Source organism: Ostrea edulis, chromosome 2, assembly GCF_947568905.1.
Source record: "Ostrea edulis chromosome 2, xbOstEdul1.1, whole genome shotgun sequence".
In the NCBI taxonomy this organism is placed as follows: domain Eukaryota; kingdom Metazoa; phylum Mollusca; class Bivalvia; order Ostreida; family Ostreidae; genus Ostrea; species Ostrea edulis.
In genome coordinates, this window is record NC_079165.1 from 52,973,584 (window position 1) to 52,998,200 (window position 24,617).

A 24,617-nucleotide genomic window follows, 5' to 3' on the forward strand; every position below is an offset into this window, starting at 1 on the left:
AAACGCCAAATTCGCTATCGCCATTTGCCACGGTATTTTTAGTTCAAAAGTTTATATCAAAGTGTTATTATCTCGATAATCCGCCATGGGTGCACGTGATCAGTGATACGGGAAATTGGTCATTATCGATCCCCGGCATACACCTGGACAGAAGGTACCCAGTATTAAATAAACAAGATAATTACTTAATATGGACCGTAGTCTTGTTGTTTTTACCTCATCAAAAAATATTTCAGTTTAGCTATGGGTTCACCACAAAAGAGGTTTCAGAATCTGTTGAATTACTGAGAAAACAAGCAAATAATTACATACCACGGAAACCATCTGAAACGTACACAACAGGAAAACTCCAATAATTCTACTGTTTTATGGGAAAAGTCCATAAAAAGGAGGACAATGGGTGATATTCTGGCTGCAAAGGGTGAAATACTCGTTGATCTTCGTCCAGTTAATGACGGCTCACCTACCAGGAAACAGCCATATGCGTTGCGCTAAATACCGACACTGGACATGGTTTATAAATAACTTGAAACATACTGTGTATATTTGTCTTGTATGTGTATTGTTTTGAAATGAAGCCTTATTATTGATTAAACTATTTTAATCATGCTAGAAAATTTGGAAAAATAATCACGAGATATTTTTTTTCATTAAGTTTGTGCGTAAAGGAAATATAACTCTTACATATACAAGAAAAGTAACTCTTTCTCCCCAAGATGGCGGAAATTCAATTCATCGCCAAATTCGTTATAACACCATAAATTCCAAAGAACAAAAGGTGGCGGTTTATCGAGAGTTGACTGTACTTTATTGAAAAATTGCTAATTCTTGTGCTCTCACACAATTAGGCGCAAAACAATTTGTTTACGTGCGGAAGTACACAAAATGCATAAGTGAATATACATTGTAAGTTTCTCAACTGGAGTCAGCAATTTTATCAATAAAGTAGAAATATATGAGAAATGGGCATAAATACCACCAATCAGCTTCACGAGGGTATACTTTATTGATAAAATTGCCCACTCCTGTGGTTTCTCATATGCAGTTTCATTACGCGAATTCAATGGATACACATACCAAGTAAGTGATAAACATTCAGGGAGAGCATTAAAAAAATCAATGCCAAATGCTATTAAAGTTCATCAAAAATTTACATGAGATGCACAATAGAATTTCCCCCAAAAATATGGGAAATTCTTTTTTGTATGCATTCAAGTTATGAATGTGTTTTATGCCCTAACCTTAATATAATGTGATGCTTGTATTCACAATAGTACATGGGTATGAAAGATCATTTGTTAAGAAAGAGCCCTAAAGAAATATTCATTAAGGTGAATCTTTATACTTACCATAAAAGATTACCTAATCTATGTTTGTTTCAAATCATTCAAAGGAGGGGGCACTGGCTCAGACAATGATCTTTTCTGCCAATGACCTTTTACAAGAAAAATGAACATTATCATACCCCCACAGATCTCAAGACTAAACCTACTTAAATAGGCGATGTCGCTTAAAGAGGTCGATGGCACTGTACACCTTGTGGGCCGCCAATAGGTAAGTGGCAGCTTTGTGGTATTGTCCCTCCTGCTCTAGTTGAGTGGCGTAATCCTCACATACTGTAGTCCAGGTATCAAAGGCAGCTGCAGATAATACACAAAGTGGTTAAAAACTCAGATCATTGGGGAGAAAACAAGACACCCAAAAAGAATTCCAATCCTTTTGTGCTGTAGCTATCACAAATTATATCGGATCTGTCGCATCACAATAGTAATTAATTGTGCAAGCTTCTATTTCTAAAGTTTTAAGCATTATCTTTCAAATAATACTCTTATTAACCCTTGATGTTCTTTATAGGATTTATGAGATTGATCACTGTTCACTATCTTCACTTTTTCATATTATGGAATCTTTAGAATTGGCTCAGGTTTTATAGAGCTACCCCTCTGAAAATAAATCCCACTTTTTTGCTTAATTGAAGGATATCCCTGGAAGTCCTGGGACTTCCTTGTGAAGTCCCACTTCTCCCATGTCCTAATGCAGTGGGATAATACAGGACTTCATGTTTCTGCATTTGTCCTGGAATATCCCACTTACATCAAGAGTGACTTTGCAAGAATTTCTAGGACATATTTATTACCTAAATGTCTTACAAAGTCCCACTCTCATAGCAGCAGGTTTTTCTAGGACATTCTTGTGTTTTTCAGGACTTTATTATAAAATGAAGACGAAAACATCGTCCCAGAAATTCCCTAAAAATCTCATACTTGATACATTCAAGATAATGCAAGACTTTACATTGCTTTCCAGGACTTCGTATTAAAAGTATGCAAAGAGAGAAGTCTTGCAATTACCCTCAAAATCTTACAACCAGTGAAGTCAGATTATAAAGGACTTTAATGAGGGTTACAGGACTTTTAGATATTAATTGTTACAAAATTAAATCCTTGTCATATCAAAGAAATTTTTTTACATTTTCTGGATTACCTTGACATGTCATTGCTACATAGTTCAGGCTAAAAAAAACCTATAAGAACAGTGAATGATTCGTGGATAAGAACATTTATGTATACAACAACAATCATGTCATAATAAGTTGTAATAGAAAAGACTATATTTCATCAAAAGTAGACTTGAAAAATGTTGGCTATGAGAACACTTCTTATAAATTTATAATGACAACAATCTGAACTTGAATAAAAATCACTTTACTGTCAAATGCGCTATTGAAATCCTCAATGTCACTTGAAAGACTACCATAATTTGAGTTTTGAGATGCTTCATCACAGGAGTTCAATCGGGTTTGTCATGTTTTTTTTTAGGTTAGAATATTGTCCAGTGTATTATTAAGATCATTTTGATAACAGATTTCCAGTTCCTGGGCTACCTTCTTCAAAATAAAGAAGATCCCTTTTTGTGAAAGAATGTTCAAAAATTCATCAGATTCTGTGCTAGGCTTTTCCATTTCCAGAGATGACACAGCGGCATTAATGTTCGAAACTGAACTTAAAAAAATGTCTGTATCAAAAGGATTGCAATTCAGGCTCAAGTGATGATAAGTTAAAAGGATTTTCCAATGTCACGGTCGTATCACTTGAAGTACCAATGGCATATCAACTTTTGGATGTCACCACTGAAGATTGCAGTTGATGTTTTAATATTTAGTACATTTAGGAATTCGCATGTTTACATCTTTCTTGCACAGCATGTACCTTTTGGGTTCTCAATCTCCTGCAATAATAATTAATTACAAATTATTAATGAAGAAACTTAATTTTCAAGACACTGATTAAAAATTTTATATTTAGAAAAGTTTCTTTGACACATCAATGTTTTGAGGTGCAAATAGCAATAAATTATCACTGATGGATACAATCAGCTTGCCATGCTAAATTTTGTAACCGTACTCGTCCGTAGTTATTTTACGAAGCAGTAATAATTACAGAACAAGGTCAACTGATCGAAACAGAATCATAATGATGGATATCCATGATACAATGTTCTGGTGATTATACCCTTTCCATCTAGATCGAACCAGTCAATGGTTTACGTTAAAAAATAGAGTAGTTTGTTTTGATATGTTAAGCTGTAAATAGAATGATTGTATCGAGGAATTTCGAGTGGTCCAGCGATCAAGCGTGTATTTTTCCAATGCATGTAATCATTTACAAACGTAAACAAAATAAGCATATGGTACTTACAGAGTGTCATCCGTTAACCCGTAGTCCTTTTTCATTCCGATGTTATTGATTTCCATTCACAAATCTTTAAATCATAAATGACTTCTTTGAAAGTTGTAACTTCCGGTGATGTCGTTTCGGTCAACTTGTACAATGTACGAAGCTTGTCGTGTTTTTTTCTTCTCCCCGTTCTTATTCGATATAAGATATATCATGTATAAAATATATCATATGTATATATATGAAGTCTTATACACTGGGTTTCCACTGGTCGATTGTATAACTTTCTACTGATCGTCTTTTGGTTACGTGTTGACCTGGGGACGAGTCAGTCAGTGTACGACCTGACGTTCACGCAAGTGATCAAAGCGCTTTTTTTTCAATGTTCCTTTCTGGGCGCGAAGTCAGGGAAATATTCGCAAGGATGGAGAACATTCAACAGAATCAGTATGCAATCAAGCATGGAATGGATTCCAGATAGGAATATAGGATTCACCTTACACTCAGAAACTGGGGGATAGGCCTAGTTGTTCAAAATACACGGCGTTGCTGGTTAGTATTTTTACTTTTGGTTTGTAATAATTCGTCTTTTTTGGTAGTCTAGTGGAATTGTCACACCTTAACAAATTATCATCCTGTTTCCAATATTTTTATCTAGTACATGTTCTCTTTCATTGTAGCATGGACTTGAAGAGATAGTTATGAATTTAGAATATCATCAAGTGACTTTTAATAAGGCACTGTTTTCAGTGGATGAACCGACATCATGCAGTGTGACAGGAAAACGCCCGTGAGACCAAAGATGGCTTAGATAAAAGGGAAGACGATGCAGAAGGTGCATATATACAAGTTCAAGACATAAATATTTTAAATTTTGCATGATGTTCATTTACAAAACCTGTTATGCAACCTCTCAAATAATTCATTATGCTATCTTTTAAGCCTCTGTACCAGAGAAAAATCCAGAGATGGCCCTCAAAGAAGTTAGAAACAAGATGAGAGACCGTCTCAAGTTGTTTAGGTCTGGAGCCACCTTCCCCCACCCACGAGTCGAAGAAATAGATCTTTGAACCACTCCAGGTTACCCGTGACATCAAGATAAACAAAATTCAACTTCAGGGACAATTTGATAATACCTGTTTAAAATTTTTTTTTTAGCTCACCTGGGCCGAAGGTTCAAGTGAGCTTTTCTGATCAAAATTTGTTTGTTGTCTGTCGTCGGTGAAAACTTTTCACATTTTCATCTTCTCCAGAACCACTGGGTCAATTTCAACCAAACTAAGTGACACAAAGCACCCTTGGGTGAAAGGCTTTCAAGTTTGTTCAAATGAAGGGCCATGCCCCTTCAAAGGGGAGATAATCGCAAAAATACGGTGGGGTCATTCAAAAATCTTCTCAAGAACCACTGGGACAGAGAAGCTGAAATTTACATGAAAGCCTCCTGACATAGTACAGATTCAAGTTTGTTAAAACCAATGACCTGGGGGGGGGGGGGGGGGGGGGGGGGGGGGGGGGGTTGGATTGGGTCTCAATAGGGGATCAAAGTTTTACTTACAAATATACAGGGAAAATCTTTATGAAAATTGTCTTCTCAAGAAACACTTGGCCAGAAAAGCTGAGATTTACATGAAAGCTTCCCAACATAGTGTAGACTCAAGTTTGTAAAATTCACAGGGTTGTCACTAACGCAAGAATAGGATCACAGAAATTTCATTGGGGTTTGTCTGATATGGCGAGTCCCGCAGATGTGTCTCGGACTCTGAGTAAAAATCATAATTTTACTTAGAAGCCCTGATTTGTGTATTAATTAAAACTCATAGGAAAAAATCTAGGTAAAACGTTACGCTCTAATGTGAACTGAGATGATACCACCGAGTTCACAGTGTCCCAATCCGACTTGTTTGTTTAGTGCAGTCAATTAGGTGCAAATTAGAATATAATATTGAAATTTAGATACAAAGTAAAAAACATTTTGCCACTCACAGGCAGTTATTTATATATGTTTCTTTTTCTTTTTTTTACAAATCAGGATCTATATTTAATTATAAATGTTTGTCTTCCGGTAGCCATTTTTATTGGAATTGAAAGTAGCGTAGTTTGTAAACTTTGGTAGATTTTATATCATTTTACAAACAAAATTAGTACGCATCTATTTTATCACAATAATTATTTAATTAAAATTTTGTTTAATACTGAATAGGGTTGTAACGATGATAGAGGATTCGGGGAAGTAATTCTGTTTGCAATGGGCAATTAGTTGTATGAGACCGAGTCGTGAATGATTACTTTTAATTTCATGTGTACAAAGTGATCACTGCACTGTTATGCATGGGCTTGGCGAAAATTAACTGATTTTTGCCATTTGTTGAAGATGAAAGTGAACAGAGGTACGACATTAGCTTGTGTTCACTCGGTATAAATAAAGGTGTAGGAAAAATCTAAATGACTCTTTAATTCAACTTTCATGGGACTCGTCAAATTTTCATGGGACTCAAGCTGCTTACAAACCATGATACCGGGACTCATCTTCAATATTTTCTAGTGACAACCCTGAATCGTGGCCCCCAAGGGTAGGTTTTGGCCACATTATAGGGACAAAAGTTTTACATACAAGTATATGGGAAATCTTTAAATATGGACCAAGATGACTAAGGTGAGCGATGTGGCCCATGGACCTCTTGTTTAATTATTTGTTTACGTAAGAAATAGTGCTTTTTAGCTCACCCCAGCCATAATTTAAATGAACTTTTCAAAGTACTTGCTTTGGAAATTCAAATAAGTATTGCTGAAATTTATGTTTTTGTATGTTAAATAAATTTTATTATCAGATTATCATTTTGATTCATAATTTCATTCTTAATTGCCACTTTTACAGAAAAGATATCACATATCCTGGATCTCGAGTTTTATTCCACAGTAGGGTAAGACCAAAACAGGTTAGTAGGATAAATTGGGACTTTCCAGGAGTCCTGCATCAACTCAAAAAGCAGGATTTTTAGGGAGATCCAATAAAATCCTGCAAAATCCCAGTCCTGTCTACTGGGACTTTCCAAGACATGTCCAGAATAATCCCACTTTCTCCCCTTTCAGATTGCAGGATTAAGTGAGACTTTGCAGGACAATAAAAGGCAAATTTAAGTGTTCAAATTATCCTTAAAAGTCCTGAAATGTCCCACTGCCAATACCGTCCCTCTAATTCCTTGTCAATCTCAGTTTCAAAAAAGCAGGACTTTTCAGGACAATCCTGATAAATCCTGGGATTTTGTCTTGGGACTTCCTGGGATATCCTGCTGTATTTTCAGAGGGGTAATATAATATATTGGAATATAGAAATCTGAAAATTTCAATATGAGCTAATTTTCAAAGCTGTCAAAAAATTGAGATTGAAGTGCATGATCTACACGAGACTAGCTACATCATTATACCCTTCCACATCAATAAAGTGCACCGTCAGATCAGCATGCAAATTCAGACAAAATTATGTTAACTGTGGTATAAAGATTTCACCCATTTGTTTCACAATCCAATTTAAATGTACAAAATAACCTGACTGAGAATATGACTCCTATTGCGGTCCTCAGTTGATGGTGTATATAAGGAATAAATGGAAACTTTACAATTTCTTTTTGCAATCAATTGCCAGTTAAGGAATTTTTCTAAGAATTAAGTGTAATGACTTAAAAATAGTATAACTGAACAATAATAGTTTAGTTACTGGTTACATTTACTAGTATGTGTCTCTTGTGTGGTTTTCTCGCAACCAGCGTATGGTAATGATGTAAGAAAGTATCTAAATATTAAATAGTCCTCGACTTCTTTAGATCAGAATCGGGATGTCTTCAGTATATCAGCAATTCTTCATTATTAATTTTTATCAATATTTTCGACAACCAAAACACATGTAATAAGGTATGCCTAAAACACATGTGCAACCAACGCATATATGTACATACATTATCAATTTATCATTTCACATTGAACAAAACTGCTTGTTGCTAGGTATACACCAGGTGGCAATTGAAACAGAACATGGATTTTTTAGAAATATACTTGTCAAGAACTGTAGGGCAATATCATGAAGTCAACTCCCCTTTTTTTTTAAAAACGATGCAACGTGCGTGCCATTCAATCTTTTGAAAGTTAAAGGGACTGGTTCATGATTTTTGATAAAAATATTTTTCATTTTTGATGTTAAACATTAAAAATATAACTCATTTAATGTTGACAGCCAAAATTTTGACCTTTTGAATGCAAGAATAAAAGAAATATTTTAGCCTTAAATCTGTGTTATATAAACAAAGACTTGAGTCTTTTTATGTAAACAAACAAGTGAAATATTGATTTTGTAATATAATGCATCTTAATTTTGCATAGTCACAAATTTTAACTTTTAGCTGACACATTTTACCCCAAAAATGCTTGAAATGTGAAAGGTATAATAAACTTAGATCGATATCCATTTCTTTTGAAAATTTTGTAAACAATAGCATACCGCAATCTTTGTTTACAAAACAAATAATAAATTCTCTGAAATGAGCTTCTGTGATAATATATAACCTTAATTTTCATGTGAAATATTTCAAACACAATAGACAGTAGATTTTGATCATTAAAAGTGAAAAACAAAATTTTGGGGAAAACCGTGAATCAGTTTGTGTAAATCATTCATCTTACAGCTCTTCTTGCACCTCAATTACTCAAATGAGCACAAAAACAATTATCAGGCACGTAGCAACAATGGGCCTGTCCCCTTTTATTATTAAATGCAAAGTTTGATCAGCTGCAAGTCCCCCCCCCCCTTAAAAAAAAAAAAAACTTTGTGAATGTTATAGTGGAAATGTAAAATTTAACCAATGAATGGAACTGAAAGATCAACCCTTGCAGCCTTCCCTCTAAAACTTTGGATATTTTGAAAATTTACTTGTCAAGAATTGTAGGACAATATAAAATGAAGTCCCCCCCCCCCTTTTTTTAAACGATGCAATGTGCCTGATTATATTACATGCTTTCATTGTGCTTTAATTTTATGTGTCTGTTGTTTTCAAAACAGATTACTACTGAAATTCTCAGTATTAATTGCATTATAACTAGGACAGAAATAATGTCAAATTCGCCTATAACATCCCCCCCTAGCCCAACTCTACAATTTGACGAACAGCATAATTAATTAATTTCAAAAAAATTCTCCATAGAATCGAAGAAATTAAACCTTGTTTGTGTCATTGATATAATACAACCTGTTAAAACTCGGCATAATAAAGAATTTGGTAACGTAAGCTTTAGTATACACTATTTGTTAATACTAATTAAGCAAGATGAAGATAATGAACAGTGATCAATCTCATAACTCCTATAAGCAATACAAAACAGAGAGTTGGGCAAACACGGACCCCTGGACACACCAGGTGCCTAGGAGGAGTAAGTGAAGCTTAGGACCGCAATCGTAAGCGCGCCCCCAACTTCCGGCGTAAGGGAGTAACTGCAAAAATGTACGCCATTCCGGGTTGTACAAAGAAATGCCCCATAACTAAAGTAGTGACAAATTATTCCCACAGCGTTAAATCATACTCATTAATTAATCTTTAACTAAGCTCTAATCAAAATGATCTTTGCATGTCAGGGATTTATCAGTACCTTCTCAGGGGCCGATTTTCGGCCCTATTCCCAATCGAAAATAGGCTCAAAAAATTTCCCAATTTGCAGGTAAAAATTCCCAAATATAAAATTTTGAAAAAATTGTGTTGTTTTTTAATCACAAATCATGCATTCTGTTTCCTGGAACTTCTTTGCATTGTTCATGTCTCTATTGCCTCTGTAGAGAGAAGCTTTTCCTCAATGAATATTATTTGCACTCCATACATTAATAGACTTGTAAACACATATCTTTGGACAGTATTATTAGAATTTGCTTATGCGGTCTGACCATGTTAACACTGTGTTGTGTTTCTGTGAAAATTATCGCAATTCACCTTTGAATTAGAATGCTTTACCCGATATAGTATTGCGTTGTGTGACGACACAATTGAATGAGACGATTGAACAGTTTGAATGACATGTTTGATGTAATACAACAAGAGTTTTCATTGGCCGATTACAGCCCGCCCACTTTCTCGAGCGGATTCAGGTGGACGGACTAGAAAATTACTAGCTGGAGAACTGTACTCTCTGAAAAAATATTGTGACAGAACAGAGAGCTACAGATCCGTCGCTTATAAAAACCTTCGATTTACGGCGCACAAAAAAGCTGCGCACGGTTGAGGCCCTAATATCGGTGTATTCTTGTGTTGCTGTCTCGTAAATTCAATATAAAATTTTCAAAATCGATAGGGAACATCTTCATCCCATGGGTAGTCCATATGTATGATATGGTGACTGTAGGTGGAAAGGATAAGGCTTTAGAGCCCGGAAACCATATTGCTACTTCAATGTCCAGTGCGCTTGACCTTTGAACCCCAAAATTGATAGGGAACATCTTCATCCCATGGGTAGTCCATATGTATGATATGGTGACTGTAGGTGGAAAGGATAAGGCTTTAGAGCCCGGAAACCATATTGCTACTTCAATGTCCAGTGCGCTTGACCTTTGACCTTTTAACCCCAAAATCGATAGGGAACATCTTCATCCCATGGGTAGTCCATATGTATGATATGGTGACTGTAGGTGGAAAGGATAACGCTTTAGAGCCCGGAAACCATATTGCTACTTCGATGTCCAGTGCGCGTGACCTTTGACCTTTTGACCCCAAAATCGATAGGGAACATCTTCATCCCATGGGTAGTCCATATGTATGATATGGTGACTGTAGGTGGAAAGGATAACGCTTTAGAGCCCAGAAACCATATTGCTACTTCGATGTCCAGTGCGCTTGACCTTTGACCTTTTGACCCCAAAATCGATAGGGAACATCTTCATCCCATGGGTAGTCCATATATATGATATGGTGATGGTAGGTGGAAAGGATAATGCTTTAGAGCCCGGAAACCATTGCATCTACAGACGGACGGACAGACAGACGGACAACCTGATTCCAGTATACCCCCCCCCCCCCCCACAACTTGTTGCGGGGGGTATAGTAATAGATTTTATTCATAGTTGGATTATATATAATTTTAATCATCACAACACAAAACCCCAGTGCAAGGTGTAAACTGACCAATTAGCCAATTATATACTCAAGTGTGTAGCCTCCACAAAGAAGCACAGGTGATGTTTCAACTATGTAAACACCTAATTACCCCTCCAGCATTCAACAAAATCCAGGTAAGGCCCAACAAAGCTGAAATTATTACACACTTGGGTAACGGTGGGTATACGCTACCACCACTTCGAGAGATCAAGAGTGAAAAACAATGAAATGTGTTTTAGGGGACGCAACTTCACTTTGAGAGATCGAGAACTTCGAGAGATTGAACGTTCGAGAGATTGATAGTAAATTTGATTTGTTATCTAGAGATAATAATCAGGACCATGATTTCACTTTGAGAGACTGAGAACTTTGAGAGATCACCGATACAGTTGTATCACCTTTTAGGCCCTGCACTAAGGCATAAACTTGTGCCCCGTGGGTTATGAAATCTAAAATTTTGGCATATGTCAGCATTATCATTTTTCTGAATATACATTTAGTATGTACAGTGTTCCCTTGATATATTGCCCCCCCCCCCCCTCCTCTCCGTTTTAATACCAACCCCGTATAATGCCACTGATTTTCACCAAAAGATGGTCAAATTTTATGGGGTTTACCCCTGACAATAATGCCAATTACCTAACATCCATCGATAATCATACCTGTACTTTGAGAGTGGTGCTGTGAAATGTCACTGGCTGGGCAAGGTGGTGAGGTTAATTACTAATAATTGCTGAATTAAACTCAAGATTATCTAAATGTTTATCCAGAATGGAGCCCAAATAAATTTACGGAATTGAATTTCTTTTGACTGCTCAGTGAATTTGTCAGTAATGATGAGTTTGTTATATTGCCACCCCCGCTTTATAGCTCATATTTGTCTTGAACAAAAGTTGGCAATACATCGAGGGAGCACTGTACATTCAATATTAGCAGAAGTAAAGAAAAAGATTTTTAAACATCAAGTAATTAATACTAATTGACAAATTTGGCCCTGCCCTGGAGTCTGAACTTCTGTCCTGGAATCTAAGAAATTTTACAACTATCATGCAGACATGCAGAGCTACCTGATCGTCCTGAATATAATACAGTCAGTTTTTATTTGGTGTCAGCAGAAGAAAAGAAAAAAAGTTTTAAACATGACTGCCCATTTTTGTCCCGCTTTATACTCTTTTCCTAGGAGTCATGAAGTTTAAAATTTGATAGCTTCCTGTTCTGCACAACTATGTATTCAGTTATTCAGTTTTCCTTTCATATGTGTGTGGAACTTGAAAAGAAAATTTGTGAAAATTCGTTGAAGTTTGATCATTTTTGCCCTGCCCTCTATGGCCCCTGAACTGCAAAAGTGATGATATTTATGCCTCGTTCACAAGAAAAATTTAATTTGTGTAAGTTAATGCGAATTAAATCTGAACCACGTTCACACAGAGAATTTACTGCACATTAGTTTACTTCGAATCAAATTTTACGAATTAAATTTACTTCGCATTAGCTCCGTGTGAATGAAGAGCGAAGCTAATGTGCATTAAATGTTGATGCATGAATAATGGCAAATTTAGGTCACATCATCACATGCATCATAGCTGTGTTCAGCTATATATATTTATGTTATTTTTGAGAGAAAAACTAATCAAAATGAGAGTAATCACTAAAAAACATGTACAAACAGCATGCCATTAAATAATGTCAGATGTAAATCTGTGCTCTGCATAGGCATACTGGGTAATACACATGGAAGGAAATGCTTTTTTAAAAGAAAATTTCCATATTCTTACAAACATGTGCTCATTAGTTAAATTTCATACCATATGACGTCATAGTGGACTTGCAATAATTACATATTCGTTCTAAGGTTTCAACTGGATGAAGAAGCAATACTTGTCTTGATTGAAAGCTGTTTGTCAGAGGAAACAAGAGGTACTGTGAGCAATGCTCACTAAGAATACCCCCGCTTACCCCAATCTCCCTAAGGGTGTTGGTAATAGGTATAAACTACCTCTTTTCTGAGTGTAAAAAACAAATGGCATGACAAACCGAACCATATTGCTACTTCGATGTCCAGTGCGCGTGACCTTTGACCTCTTGACCCCAAAATCGATAGGGAACATCTTCATCCTATGGGTAGTCCATATGTATGATATGGTGACTGTAGGTGGAAAGGATAACGCTTTAGAGCCCGGAAACCATATTGCTACTTCGATGTCCAGTGCACTTGACCTTTGACTTTTTGACCCCAAAATCGATAGGGAACATCTTCATCCCATGGGTATAGTCCATATGTATGATATGGTGACTGTAGGTGAAAAGGATAACGCTTTAGAGCCCGGAAACCATATTGCTACTTCGATGTCCAGTGCACTTGAACTTTGACCTTTTGACCCCAAAATCGATAGGGAACATCTTCATCCCATGGGTAGTCCATATATATGATATGGTGACGGTAGGTGGAAAGGATAATGCTTTAGAGCCAGGAAACCATTGCGTCTACAGACGGACGGACGGACAGCCCGATTCCAGTATACCCCCCCTACAACTTGTTGCGGGGGGTATAATAACATGTACAATTATAACTGTAACCGATCTACACACAAGGAGTTTTGTCATGTTTGTTTTTATATGTTCCCAAGAAATTACATGTAACATTGTAAACATGTAGTACACTATATATAGTGTTTGAACAATGAATTCTGTATATCTACACAGTATATATATTCATTAAATATCTATAAAAATAACTTTCAATGATATATATAGTCTATTCTTTTATTCATTTCGCACAGCCGTTAATTTAGAGATGCATACGAATTTAATGCGTATTAGTTTACTTCGCATTAGATATTACCGCCGTGTGAACGCTATCTAATTCGAATTTATTCAATGCATTTTATTTTACTTTGCATTAAATTTAATGCAAAGTAAAATTTAATGCGCATCCATGTGAACGAGGCATTACAATTTAGATTCCTCTTACCCCAAAGAGCCTTTAAACCAAATTTTGAAAGGAATTACTTTAGTAGTTGTCAAGAAGTTAAAAAAAATGAGCAATTGTTAATGCATGTCAAAAGACAGGGACTAATTACAATAGTATACTCATCCACTTAGATGACCTAAAAACTTCAATTAAATTTTGCAGCTGCTTGCACTAAACAGATGCACTTAATCCAATACAATGAGTACAGAATGGATGACCAATTCCTTTCTCATAATCAATGTAGGAATAAACAGGCCAAAAAGTAGTTGCATGGGTTTACGTAAAACTTTACTTCATGTTTTCCATGTAACAAATTCTCAATCAAAAATAGTTTCCTGTTTTAATTCCATTTCTAAAAACAGTAATACTTTCTTCTTCATCACATTTAACCTTTTGCAGAATGCAAAGTGTTCCTAAATTTATACCAGTATCTGATAAAAACTGTTACAGCACTTAAATCATATATAAAATTTCCTGCATGTACTGACCCATTGGTGCCATGGCAACCAGCCAATCGGAGAGTTCCTCCCTCTCTCGAGCCTGCCTGAGTACGTCATTAATGTTTCCTTTCCAAATCTCCAACTGGTAACAGTAGTCCATGTTGTCATGGTCTTTGTGGTACTGACCTGTCAAGGACAAAAGCTGAGAATAAGGTCAAGGTAAAACAGAATTGGAAGACATAACACACTGAACACTCAATTGATGAAACAAGAGGCCCACAGGCCTTATCGGTCACCTGAGTACTAGTGAAAAAGTATCACTACTCCCAAGGGCTATGAAATCTAGAAAAAAATTTCCTGTTCTGAATATCTAAGATAAATTCTAATGTTCAGCAACCGTATAAAACAAGATGTGTTCTTAAAACTTCACTGCCCTCAAAAGTGCATACACTGATGTTCAAAGGCTTTACATAACATAATAGGTGTATTGACATTAAAACATTAAAAGATATGATTAATTTGGACCCATCCTAGAGTCAAAACCCAGGGTTGTGAAATTCACCATTTTTTGTACATCCTTTTCTGCTATTCCTAAGTATGCATTTAGATTTTATACAGTATCAGCAAACTTACACATAAATATCATATACTAAGTTTGGCCCCACCTTGGGGTCAGAACCCCTACCCCAAGGATCATCAAATCTACAATTTTAATTAGTAAAAGCTACCTGCTCTCTCTAAATATCCATTTAGTTTCAATTTAGTATCGATAACACTAAAGAAGATGTTATTTAAATGTTTTACACATAAACATTATATAGTAAGTTTGGCCCTACCCTGGGGGTCAGAACCCCTACCCTCGGGATCTGACTTATAGGCGAGTATACATGTGTGTGTTATACACCAGTAGAACAGTGTGGGAACAAACGGTTTTAATTGGGGAACACACACTGAACAGTTTGAATGGAATGGTTCTCGGCAAGAGGGGAATTAGTGCTCTTATCAAGAATGGAACACTTTGGGTCAAGATGGGAACGAATGGTTTAATTAGCTTCAATTTCAAATTCTGCATTTCAGATTCTTTTGGCACTTTTTACATGCAGAGATATCGTGATAAAGACAAAAAAAGAATAAGAAAAGTGATTTAAAGATATATCACATGATTTAATTATTTAAAAATGTTACCATTTTAAAGTGAAAAAAATGATGTACAGTTATGTACATGTGACTTTTAAGTCTTAAAAGCTTACACAAAACAAGCATTCTGAGAGTATTGCATGTGCCCTACTGACGCCCCATTAATTGACAACTGCATGTACATAATATTCAAGGAAATGTACATTTGATGTTGTTTGACCTTGAACTGTGACCTGATACAATGATTGGTACCAATTTAAGTCACCATGTTTACAGGTGTCAAATTAATTCAATGTTTTGTTGACGCATGTAGTTTTTAATCAGGTATTGAAATAGTAGTCTTTGCACAAAATACGTGGGGGAAATATTTAAATAATCATGCAAACGGGACACAAAACAACACACCGATATAACATCCATATTTGTATGTTAAATACTTATTAAAGGACTTCAAAATGCTACTTAATTACTATCAAAGATGTAAAAGAAAGGGACCGCCGACTGGTGACATCATCCTTTAAGTAATGTTTCTATTCAAAGTATCTCCTCACGATTTCAGTGCCCTCATCGGGATGTAAAGAAAGCAACTTCTGTTGTATGAAAACACTGTTGTTTTGTACATTTCAAGGAAAATACAGGCGCAGGAATTAAGCTATGCCAGCCTTTCAAAGAAATTGATACACTATGGGACTTACAAGGCCGAGCTTAACGTTATTGCCTTACCTTAGGGCTAGTAGAATAGTTCATGCAAAATTGGAATCTAAACAGTGAATTTCGAATCATTAGGTTTTTTTTAGACTGCAGCTGATTTATGAGATATAACTCCAAGGCCAAGGTCAAAAGGTAAAACTTCATGAAATAATAAAGTTTTGCCATAAAGAGCCTATATATACAAAATATGAAAACACAACCTTATATAGTTCAGGAGATATCAAATAGTTCAAGTTTTTTCTTCTTCATAAATTAGGTCCAAGTCCAAGATCAAAAGATCAAACACCATTGTGTACAAGGTCTTACCATAAAGAATTTGAATCTATATACAAAATATGAAAGCCCCATCTATAATAGTTCTGGATATATTTAATATGTAATGTTTTCTTAAAAGTAGGTCAAACTCCAAGTTCAAGGTTACAAGGTCAATGGTCATGATGTGAAATGAAAGGTCTTAATTGCCATAAGAAATACATATACAAGATAGAAAAGATAGTTCAGGAAATAGTCAGACAAGCTTCCAGGTCAAGGTCACAAGATCACATATACACTATTGCATCACATGAAAGGTATTTCCATAAATAATGTATACACAAAATATGAAAGCCCTAACTTACACATGTAGATACTTTAAGAGATATTTTTAAGGAGATTATCCTATATATCAGTATATAACAATTTGATCCCCATTTGTGGCCCCATTCTACCCCAGGGGGCCATAATTTAAACAAAATTGAATCTGCACTATATCAGGAAAATGCCCTGTAAATTTGAACTTTCCTGGCACAGTGGTTCTTGAGAAGATTTCTAAAGATTTTTCCTATACATTCTCATGTAAAACTTTGATCCCCTATTGTGGCCCCACCATACCCCTGGGAGCCATGACTTTTAACAAACTTGAATCTTGGAAGCTAGCGTTCATGTAAATTTGAACTTTTCTGACCCTGTGGTTCTTGAGAAGATTTCTAAATGACCCCATCCTATTTTTGCATTTTCATGATTATCTCCCCTTTGAAAGGAGCATGGCCCTTCATTTGAATAAATTTGAATCCATTTCACTCAAGGATGATTTGTACCCAGTTTGATTGAAATTGGTCTCGTGGTTCAGAAGAAGAAGATGAAAATGTGAAAAGTTTAAGGACAGACAACAGACAAAAAGGTGATCAGAATATCTCACTTGAGCTTTCAACTCAGGTGAGCTAAAAAAGAAGAAAAGAAAAGAAACATGACGACATTTAGTTAAGCTTTACTAACTTCTGTTTGTTAATTTTATATGTGAGCCGCCACGACAAAACATTTTTAATTGTTTGGTCGGATTTGTCAAAAATGAAAGTAGCAACTTAGTGGGTGTTGTTGAATCATGGTGTGTAACATGGAACAGAATGTTATGAGTTCAATTTTTGTTACCAGCATGACATGATCTACAAATCTATGTACATATTTTATAAACATCAATAAGATTATTGTTTTTGTTGCATGCATTTCTGTCCAAGCAGATAGTATCTTATTAATTATACAAAGATATCAAGAAAACTACATGCATTGTGATTACCGTAAAGTATCGTGTATTGTGCAGTTTTTTTCAGAAATTCTTACTCAAAAAGTGGGGGGTGCGCACAATCCAGTAACTAAAAATATCATCCTTTTTTTACAGGTTTAAGTTCATGTCACCATTGATGATTTTCGCTGTCATAGCTCTTGTCATGCAGTTTGCTCTATGCAAAATACTGCCAGGTTTTAATTGCGTTATTTGTGTGCTAATGCACTATAGCAATTACAAGCACCTAGACTAAACATTTACATAATAAATTATTTTGAAAACAAGTGTTTGAAAACAAACTTCGTATTTTCTTGGTTGCCGCCGCCATATTTGTTTAAACTATTGGTCGGCTCGACTAATATAAACTAGTACCTATATGACAGTATGGCAGTGAATGGCCGCTAAGTAGGACTGAAAGAAAAGAAATAAATTCATTTTTCTTCATAATTTGTTGCTTATTTAATATACGCTCCTGTTGAAGCTGTAGTGGATTAATTTATGAAGAAAGGCAACTAGGAAAAATCGGTAAGTACAGTGTATATGCATATATTCAGAAGAGAAAAAAAAAGATCAGATATATCTGCGTGGTCTTTTGTTATGTATTCTGAATTGCTGACTTGTAAAAGCAATTAATATTGGGTGTCCCTTATTTGTCCCTGAAATAAATTGCTCAATGTACAATTTAATTACATGTCACCGGTGTGTACCCCACTGTTCATTTAACAATTTATCCAGGCGTGAATTGTATCTGCACTAGTACTGGAGTGTCAAAACAGAGAAATGAAAATTAAGTTTACAATTTTATTATGAGAACGTATTCAGCTACATATTATAAAATACAACACTAAGTATCGTAATCAGGGTTCCAACTTCGACTGAATACTTTAGGGGCCAAGTGGGCCCCTGAATAAGAAATCCTGTTAGCCCACATGGAATTTTAGTAGCCCACACATATCATGAAATTGAATAACATGTTTTTTTTTACAAGAAAAAAGAAACATCAGGTCACATTGCAATTTATTTAAAAATTAAATATCAATATTTAAATTCTGTTTCCTTCTCCGTAATTCTTTCAAATACCTCTCCCATTTCCACTCTCATTTCATCAACCTAGCAAAAATATCAGAGTTCATGGACTTTATGATCTTCGCGGCGTCTGACTTTAACGCACTTTTCTTCAGACTTTTTATGTTATTTCTCAGCTTTACAATACTGTTAAGTTTATAACTTGGGCAAGCTGTCACAACCATTGGACCTTTCGTATCATGTTTTGTACACACAGCACGTCATCCCCTTTTCGCCGTCATCGAGCCATATTCTCCCCTTCTTTCCACTTTGGTTAAAAGCACACGCTTTCTTTTCGATTGAAGTAACCCTTGCATTGTTCAACTTCTGATTTAAATACATTTTGGAAGGTTTGATACCCCAGGAATGTCTCGCCAAGTGGCAAAACCTCAACCGGAAATTGAAATTCAATTATAATACGACTTGGATCGGTTGGAAAGAAAAATGTTGATCGGACAATTACGGTCGCCATGTGGGCGACGAGAACGGAAATTTTGGGTGCCCACAAGCAAAGTTTAGTCGCCAATGCGAGTGGGCGAGTGGTAATTTGGAACCCTGGTAATATAGTAAAATACATAAGCACTACATAAAATGAACTGTATATTAAACTAAAATGTTGCAAGCACTAGTAATTTATGTACAACACGGGTTCTGGCTTCAATTACATTCCCTAAGGTCTGCCTCTGTAAATCCACAAAATTCTTCCTCGCTATCACTTTCCAATAGTTTTTGGTAGTCAGAATCACTCCATGATAAGTCAGTGTCCGCATATTGGAGGCTGTCTGGTGATTCGTCATTGTCATTTTCCTCTTCAGTTGGAGTTGTATCGTCTTCCCATAGCATATCATCCTCAGTTCCATCCATTGTGTTGGGTATTCCACACTTCTTGAATGATTTAATAATCATTTCTTTTGGTATTTCTTCCCAAGCGTCAACAATCCATTGACAAATTGTTTTTAAATCCACTTTTCTCTGCAACCCCGACTTTGTATAAGTGTGTTCCCCATGAATCATCCAGTCATTCCACTTCTTCCTCATAAGGGATTTCATAGGCTTGTTGATGCTGACATCAAGGGGCTGCAATATTGAAGTCATACCCTCAGGGATGATAGTGGGTGTCATCTTTATTTCTTTTAAATGTCTCTTTGTTTTTTCAGTCTTATGGCATCGAAATGCATCCAGAACTAGAAGGCTTTTCTGCGTAAAATTGGGTCTTCTGTTCCACACAGTTCTGATCCAATCTTGAGTTAGATCTTCATCCATCCATCCCTTGTTGTGTGTCCTAACCAAAATTCCTTAAGGGAACATTTCCTTAGGGAGAGTCTTCCTCTTGAATATGACGTAGGGTGGCAATTTCCCTTTGTCAGCGGTGCATGCCAGCATAACTGTAAATCTGTTCTTGTCAATTCCCGTTGTCTTCATGTTAACCGTCTTTGCACCTTTATTGTCGATAGTCAATGTGTATGGAATGTCGAATGTCAGGGGTGTTTGGTCCGCATTTCCTATCTGTGAAAGGGGATAATTCTTTCTCTTTCTTTGAGTGATTATGAATCGTTGAAAGTCGGTCACTTTGTCCTCGTAGTCCTCTGGCAGTCTCTGAGCGATGTGGGTTCGTCGTCTGATAGAATTTAGGTTGGCGCATCTAAAAAATCTGTATATACCCATCCCTTTGATGCTTTGAAACCTGTTATCTTCTTCTGTTTGGCTGTGATTTTTGCTTTAATTTGTAATTCTGTCATAGAAACTGCAGTTCCTTGTTGTCTTATGTCGTGAATCCATGTCAGCATATCTTCCTCAATGTCTGGATATTGTCTTTCTTTCCCTCTGCATACCATCTTACTTTTTGGCAATGTCAGTAATCTCTCTTTTTTCAATCGCCATGCTCGGATGTTTGACTCCCCTATGTTGAATTCTCTGCTTGCTGACCCGTTTCCATGAATCTCTGCATACTTTGTAACTTTTAGCTTCTCTGCCGCGGTAAATGATTGTCGTTCTCTGCATGCCCATCTTTGTGTCTTTACCCAGCGAAACTGATGCCGATGTCAGCTCTATCACCCCTTATATGTAAAATTTGGGTGGGGAAAACAATTAATTTTCATTTGCTCCGCCCATGTTATTTTTTTTAATCTAATTGAATCAATTTGTTTTATAGTTGCATACTCTACTTATATTTAATTTGATTCATAATAGTGAACCCTGTTCACTAATTACAGCAATTATATTATTATCTGATCCACCTTAACCCGTCAGCTTCTGAACAATTACCGGGAAATAGGAGACACTACGCTTGGATATTTAAGATCAAAGCCCAAGCCATAATTACGATATCGGAATTTACCGAATCTGTTTAGATATTTTAAACAGTGAATGTTGAAGAATTGTATGAGCATTTGGCTCAGCATTTACATAAATATAAAACACTGGGTTAATGCTGTTATTAAGGCCATTCAACTTAATTGATAGATTATCATCCCCGCCCACCCCTAAAAAATCAGCCCACCCGGAATTTTTTTATTTTGCAGAGCTTGTGATTTCCGAAAAATTTTCATGTCCGACTCCGGTATTTACACTTCTTGTTTACACTTCCGGTATAGCAACATGAAAAGCCACGCAAAGAAAATAGATCATACTATGGTTTCCTTAATTTCCCACCTTCTTACAGTCGTAAATGAAAGGAAAGGATTAGTGTGCTTCATATCTTGAAGAAGTCTAAGTAGCTGATATCTTTCTGTGTTTGAAATTAAAGCTTAAAGGTCAAGTGTAATAAAAATAGATTTGAAAATAAAGTTTATAATTCAATAAAAACCGTTTTGAAAAGTTTATTGATGTGTTTATTTTTTTTTTAAATCCAGGTAAATGCGCAAAATACCTATTCCAAAATCGTTGTTTATAGAAACGAATGAAGGGATTGTCACCCTTTCTTATGACGTCATCTGAGACAATTGTAGTTGTTTACGCCTGTATATCATCATTTTAATTTCTGTGATAAATTGCCAGTTTTAGCAACACCGTGGATAGTGACGATGAAATACCGTAGATACACTTGAGTTTAGGGATTCAACCTTTATAATGTTTGTACCTACACCCGTTTCGAAACCATCAGATAGTAATATTTATATGATATATACATTTATATGTTCGACAAATATCTCATTGGAATCTCAGTTAGAAATTATTTACCGGGCCAGTCCATAGAAAATTGGGAATAATATTGGAAAAAAATGTTCTATCAAAAGATAACCTTTGTATTTTACACAATTGAGGCTAATCAAAATCAGACTTCATAGATACTCGCCGTATACTCTAATGTAGCGATTGTGAGCGTATTTAACTAGATGGACTCTCACGTTTGTATTTTTTTTATTATGGGATTTATTTGTATGAGATTGATCAGATTCAAATCATAATGTGTTTAGCTAGATATATATTTAACTGCAAAATGCCTTTTTGAAAAAAGAACGACAAAAGACAAAAGAAAAAAACTTATTGTGCACAACGTTATTTGTACCCCCCCCCCTTTTTAAAAAAAAACAAAAAAAAAACATCTACATACAATATCATAAAATGTAAATTAGGCCTATTAGTACATGTAATTTCTTCACAACACACGTCAAATGCGAAATTGATATATTACGTACGGCACAAAGATAACGAATTGTAGCATTTTGAGGTGTGAAATTTTGCCTTAATGATTCATGATATATATGTAGCACATTAGGAATGTAGCATATTAGGAAAAGGAAAAACTTGTACTTGTTTTCATAATGAACTTGAAAAAAAAAGCTTTGGAAATTGGACTGACCTCGCAATAAATAAGGTTTTATCAAAATGGGTTTTTAAAATTAAATTCATTTCCATTTTTACTATATTTTATTTTTTCAATATATATATAGTGAAGAAATGAAATGATGACGATGAGTCCCTTATAAATATAGTATGAGTACGACAATATTCGAAAGATATTTCATTTAATAAAGAAATAAAATCAATTCGAACTAGGTAATGGGTGACATTAATTTTTATGTGCAATCGCAAACCCATTGAATACAATGTCGCATTAAAACATTCAGTGGTGGATGTAGAGAGGGGTGGATTGCGTGCATCCCCCCTTTTTGGGTTGAACTTTTTATATAATTAAAATACATCCCTCCACTTGTTTTGTAGGATGTCCAGTTAATCATCACTTTGCACTTTGTTTGGAGTCAAACAGGATGATGGAAACCTGTTCCTCGTTAATTAAAGTGTCACTCACTGATCCTCGTGGCTTGTCACAAATCTCAGTGTCTCTTTTCAGTTTCAGTATCCAAATTCTTCGAAATTTAGTATCTTTTGGGAAAAGAAATATACTTAATCCCTGTCCCGATTTCACATTGCAGTTCAAAGCAGCACATTGTACCATAAATACAGGACTTTTCTATCTAAACACTATAAAACCCAATCAATGCAGTCGAAAGTTGTCTCAGATGACGTCATAAGCTAGGAGCAATAACTCACGTCACAACACATTTATCGATCGCTCAGGTAAAAGTTTGATAGCGCCGTGTAATTCACGCCAAGTGATTTTTATCAAAATTGCCATGGAAATTAATCCACAAGTGTACGACAGACATTTTTCTGTATAAAACTCGAGTTTTAGAAAAATCACCGTACTTGACCTTTAACCTGGAATTCGTCTGTGAAATAAGCATAGATCCATCTGGCATTAAATGATGCACTACTTGTTTGTCATTATTATTTTTCTCAGAAAATAAAAATTAAAAAATCAATATATGCACCCAGGGGTGCATAAGCCGAGTTGCATGGGATACATTGTAAAGTCAGGAATGATGTGGCATATTTATAATTGTGAAGAACTAATTTCAGTTTTAAACTTTTCGAGTTACTGTCCAGAAACCATATTTGTCTGAAGTTTTCAATCTATTTTCGGTCACTGTGACCTTGACCTTTGACCTTTTTTTCTCCAAAATCAATAGAGGCCTTGCTTTGCTGGTATCCAACAATATATCCAAGTTTCATTTGATTCAAATTAAAACATTTCGAGTTATCCTCCGGAAACCAATTTTTGGGGGGAATTTTAAATCTATTTTCGGTCACTGTGACCTTGACCTTTGACCTATTTTCTCCAAAATCAATAGGGGTCTTCCTTACCTGGTACATAACAATATCTTTAAGTATCATTTGATTCGGATTTGAACTTTCTGAGTTATCATCCAGAAACCAAATATTTCTGAAATTTTCATTCTATATTTGGTCACTGTGACCTTGATCTTTGACCTTTTTTCTTCAAAATCAATAGGGGTCTTCCTTACTTGGTACCCAAACATATATCAAAGTTTCATTTGATTCAAATTTAAACTTTCTGAGTTATCATCCGAAAACCAAATTTTTCTGAAATTTTCATTCTATTTTCGGTCACTGTGACCTTGACCTTTGACCATTTTTCTCCAAAATCAATAAGGGTCTTCCTTACCTGGTACCCAACAATATATTAAAGTTTCATTTGATTAGATTGTAGACTTTTTGAGTTATCATCCGGAAACCAATTGTTGACAACCGCCCACCCACCCGCATCACAAAACCAATAGCCGAGTACAACTTTGTTGCAACTCGGCTAAAAATAAAATCCTCCCACCCGCTCCATACTTTCTGGTGACCTTGGATGATAATCTACTAATTAAGTTGAATTGGCCTTAACGTCCACCATTGTAAAAATAAAATAAATTTAAAGATTGTTATCGGTAGTTACGGACACGGAGAATGATTGAATCCATATTTTTGAATTAAAACAAATTATCTTAAAAGATTATAATTGAATGAATAATTATGAAATAAGCACACATACACACACACACATATATATAATCGTTATTATCTACTATCGACTTGAAACACATTTTATTTGAAAGATATCGGTAATTGCAGACACAAATATCGCTCAAGTATGGATTA

At 35.5% G+C, this 24,617-nt stretch overlaps 1 protein-coding gene and 2 long non-coding RNA genes across 3 annotated transcripts in view; 1 reads left to right on the forward strand and 2 right to left on the reverse strand.

Moving 5' to 3' along the window:
• The window catches only part of LOC125682083 (gem-associated protein 5-like), a 311,122-nt gene that overhangs the window by 111,363 nt on the left and 175,142 nt on the right, over positions 1–24,617 (reverse strand). Inside the window, exons 19-20 of the mRNA XM_048922476.2 lie at positions 14,264–14,401; positions 1,493–1,640 (exon numbers count right to left, since the gene is read on the reverse strand). Of these exons, the coding sequence (XP_048778433.2) occupies positions 1,493–1,640; positions 14,264–14,401 (286 nt within the window). The remainder of the gene's footprint in view (positions 1–1,492; positions 1,641–14,263; positions 14,402–24,617) is intronic.
• LOC130051799 (uncharacterized) lies at positions 2,541–3,989 on the reverse strand. The gene is made up of 2 exons (XR_008800052.1): positions 3,699–3,989; positions 2,541–3,228 (listed from the first exon to the last, which is right to left on the reverse strand). It is a non-coding gene; the product is annotated as an uncharacterized LOC130051799 (long non-coding RNA).
• LOC130051798 (uncharacterized) lies at positions 3,997–6,420 on the forward strand. The gene is made up of 2 exons (XR_008800050.1): positions 3,997–4,512; positions 4,620–6,420. It is a non-coding gene; the product is annotated as an uncharacterized LOC130051798 (long non-coding RNA).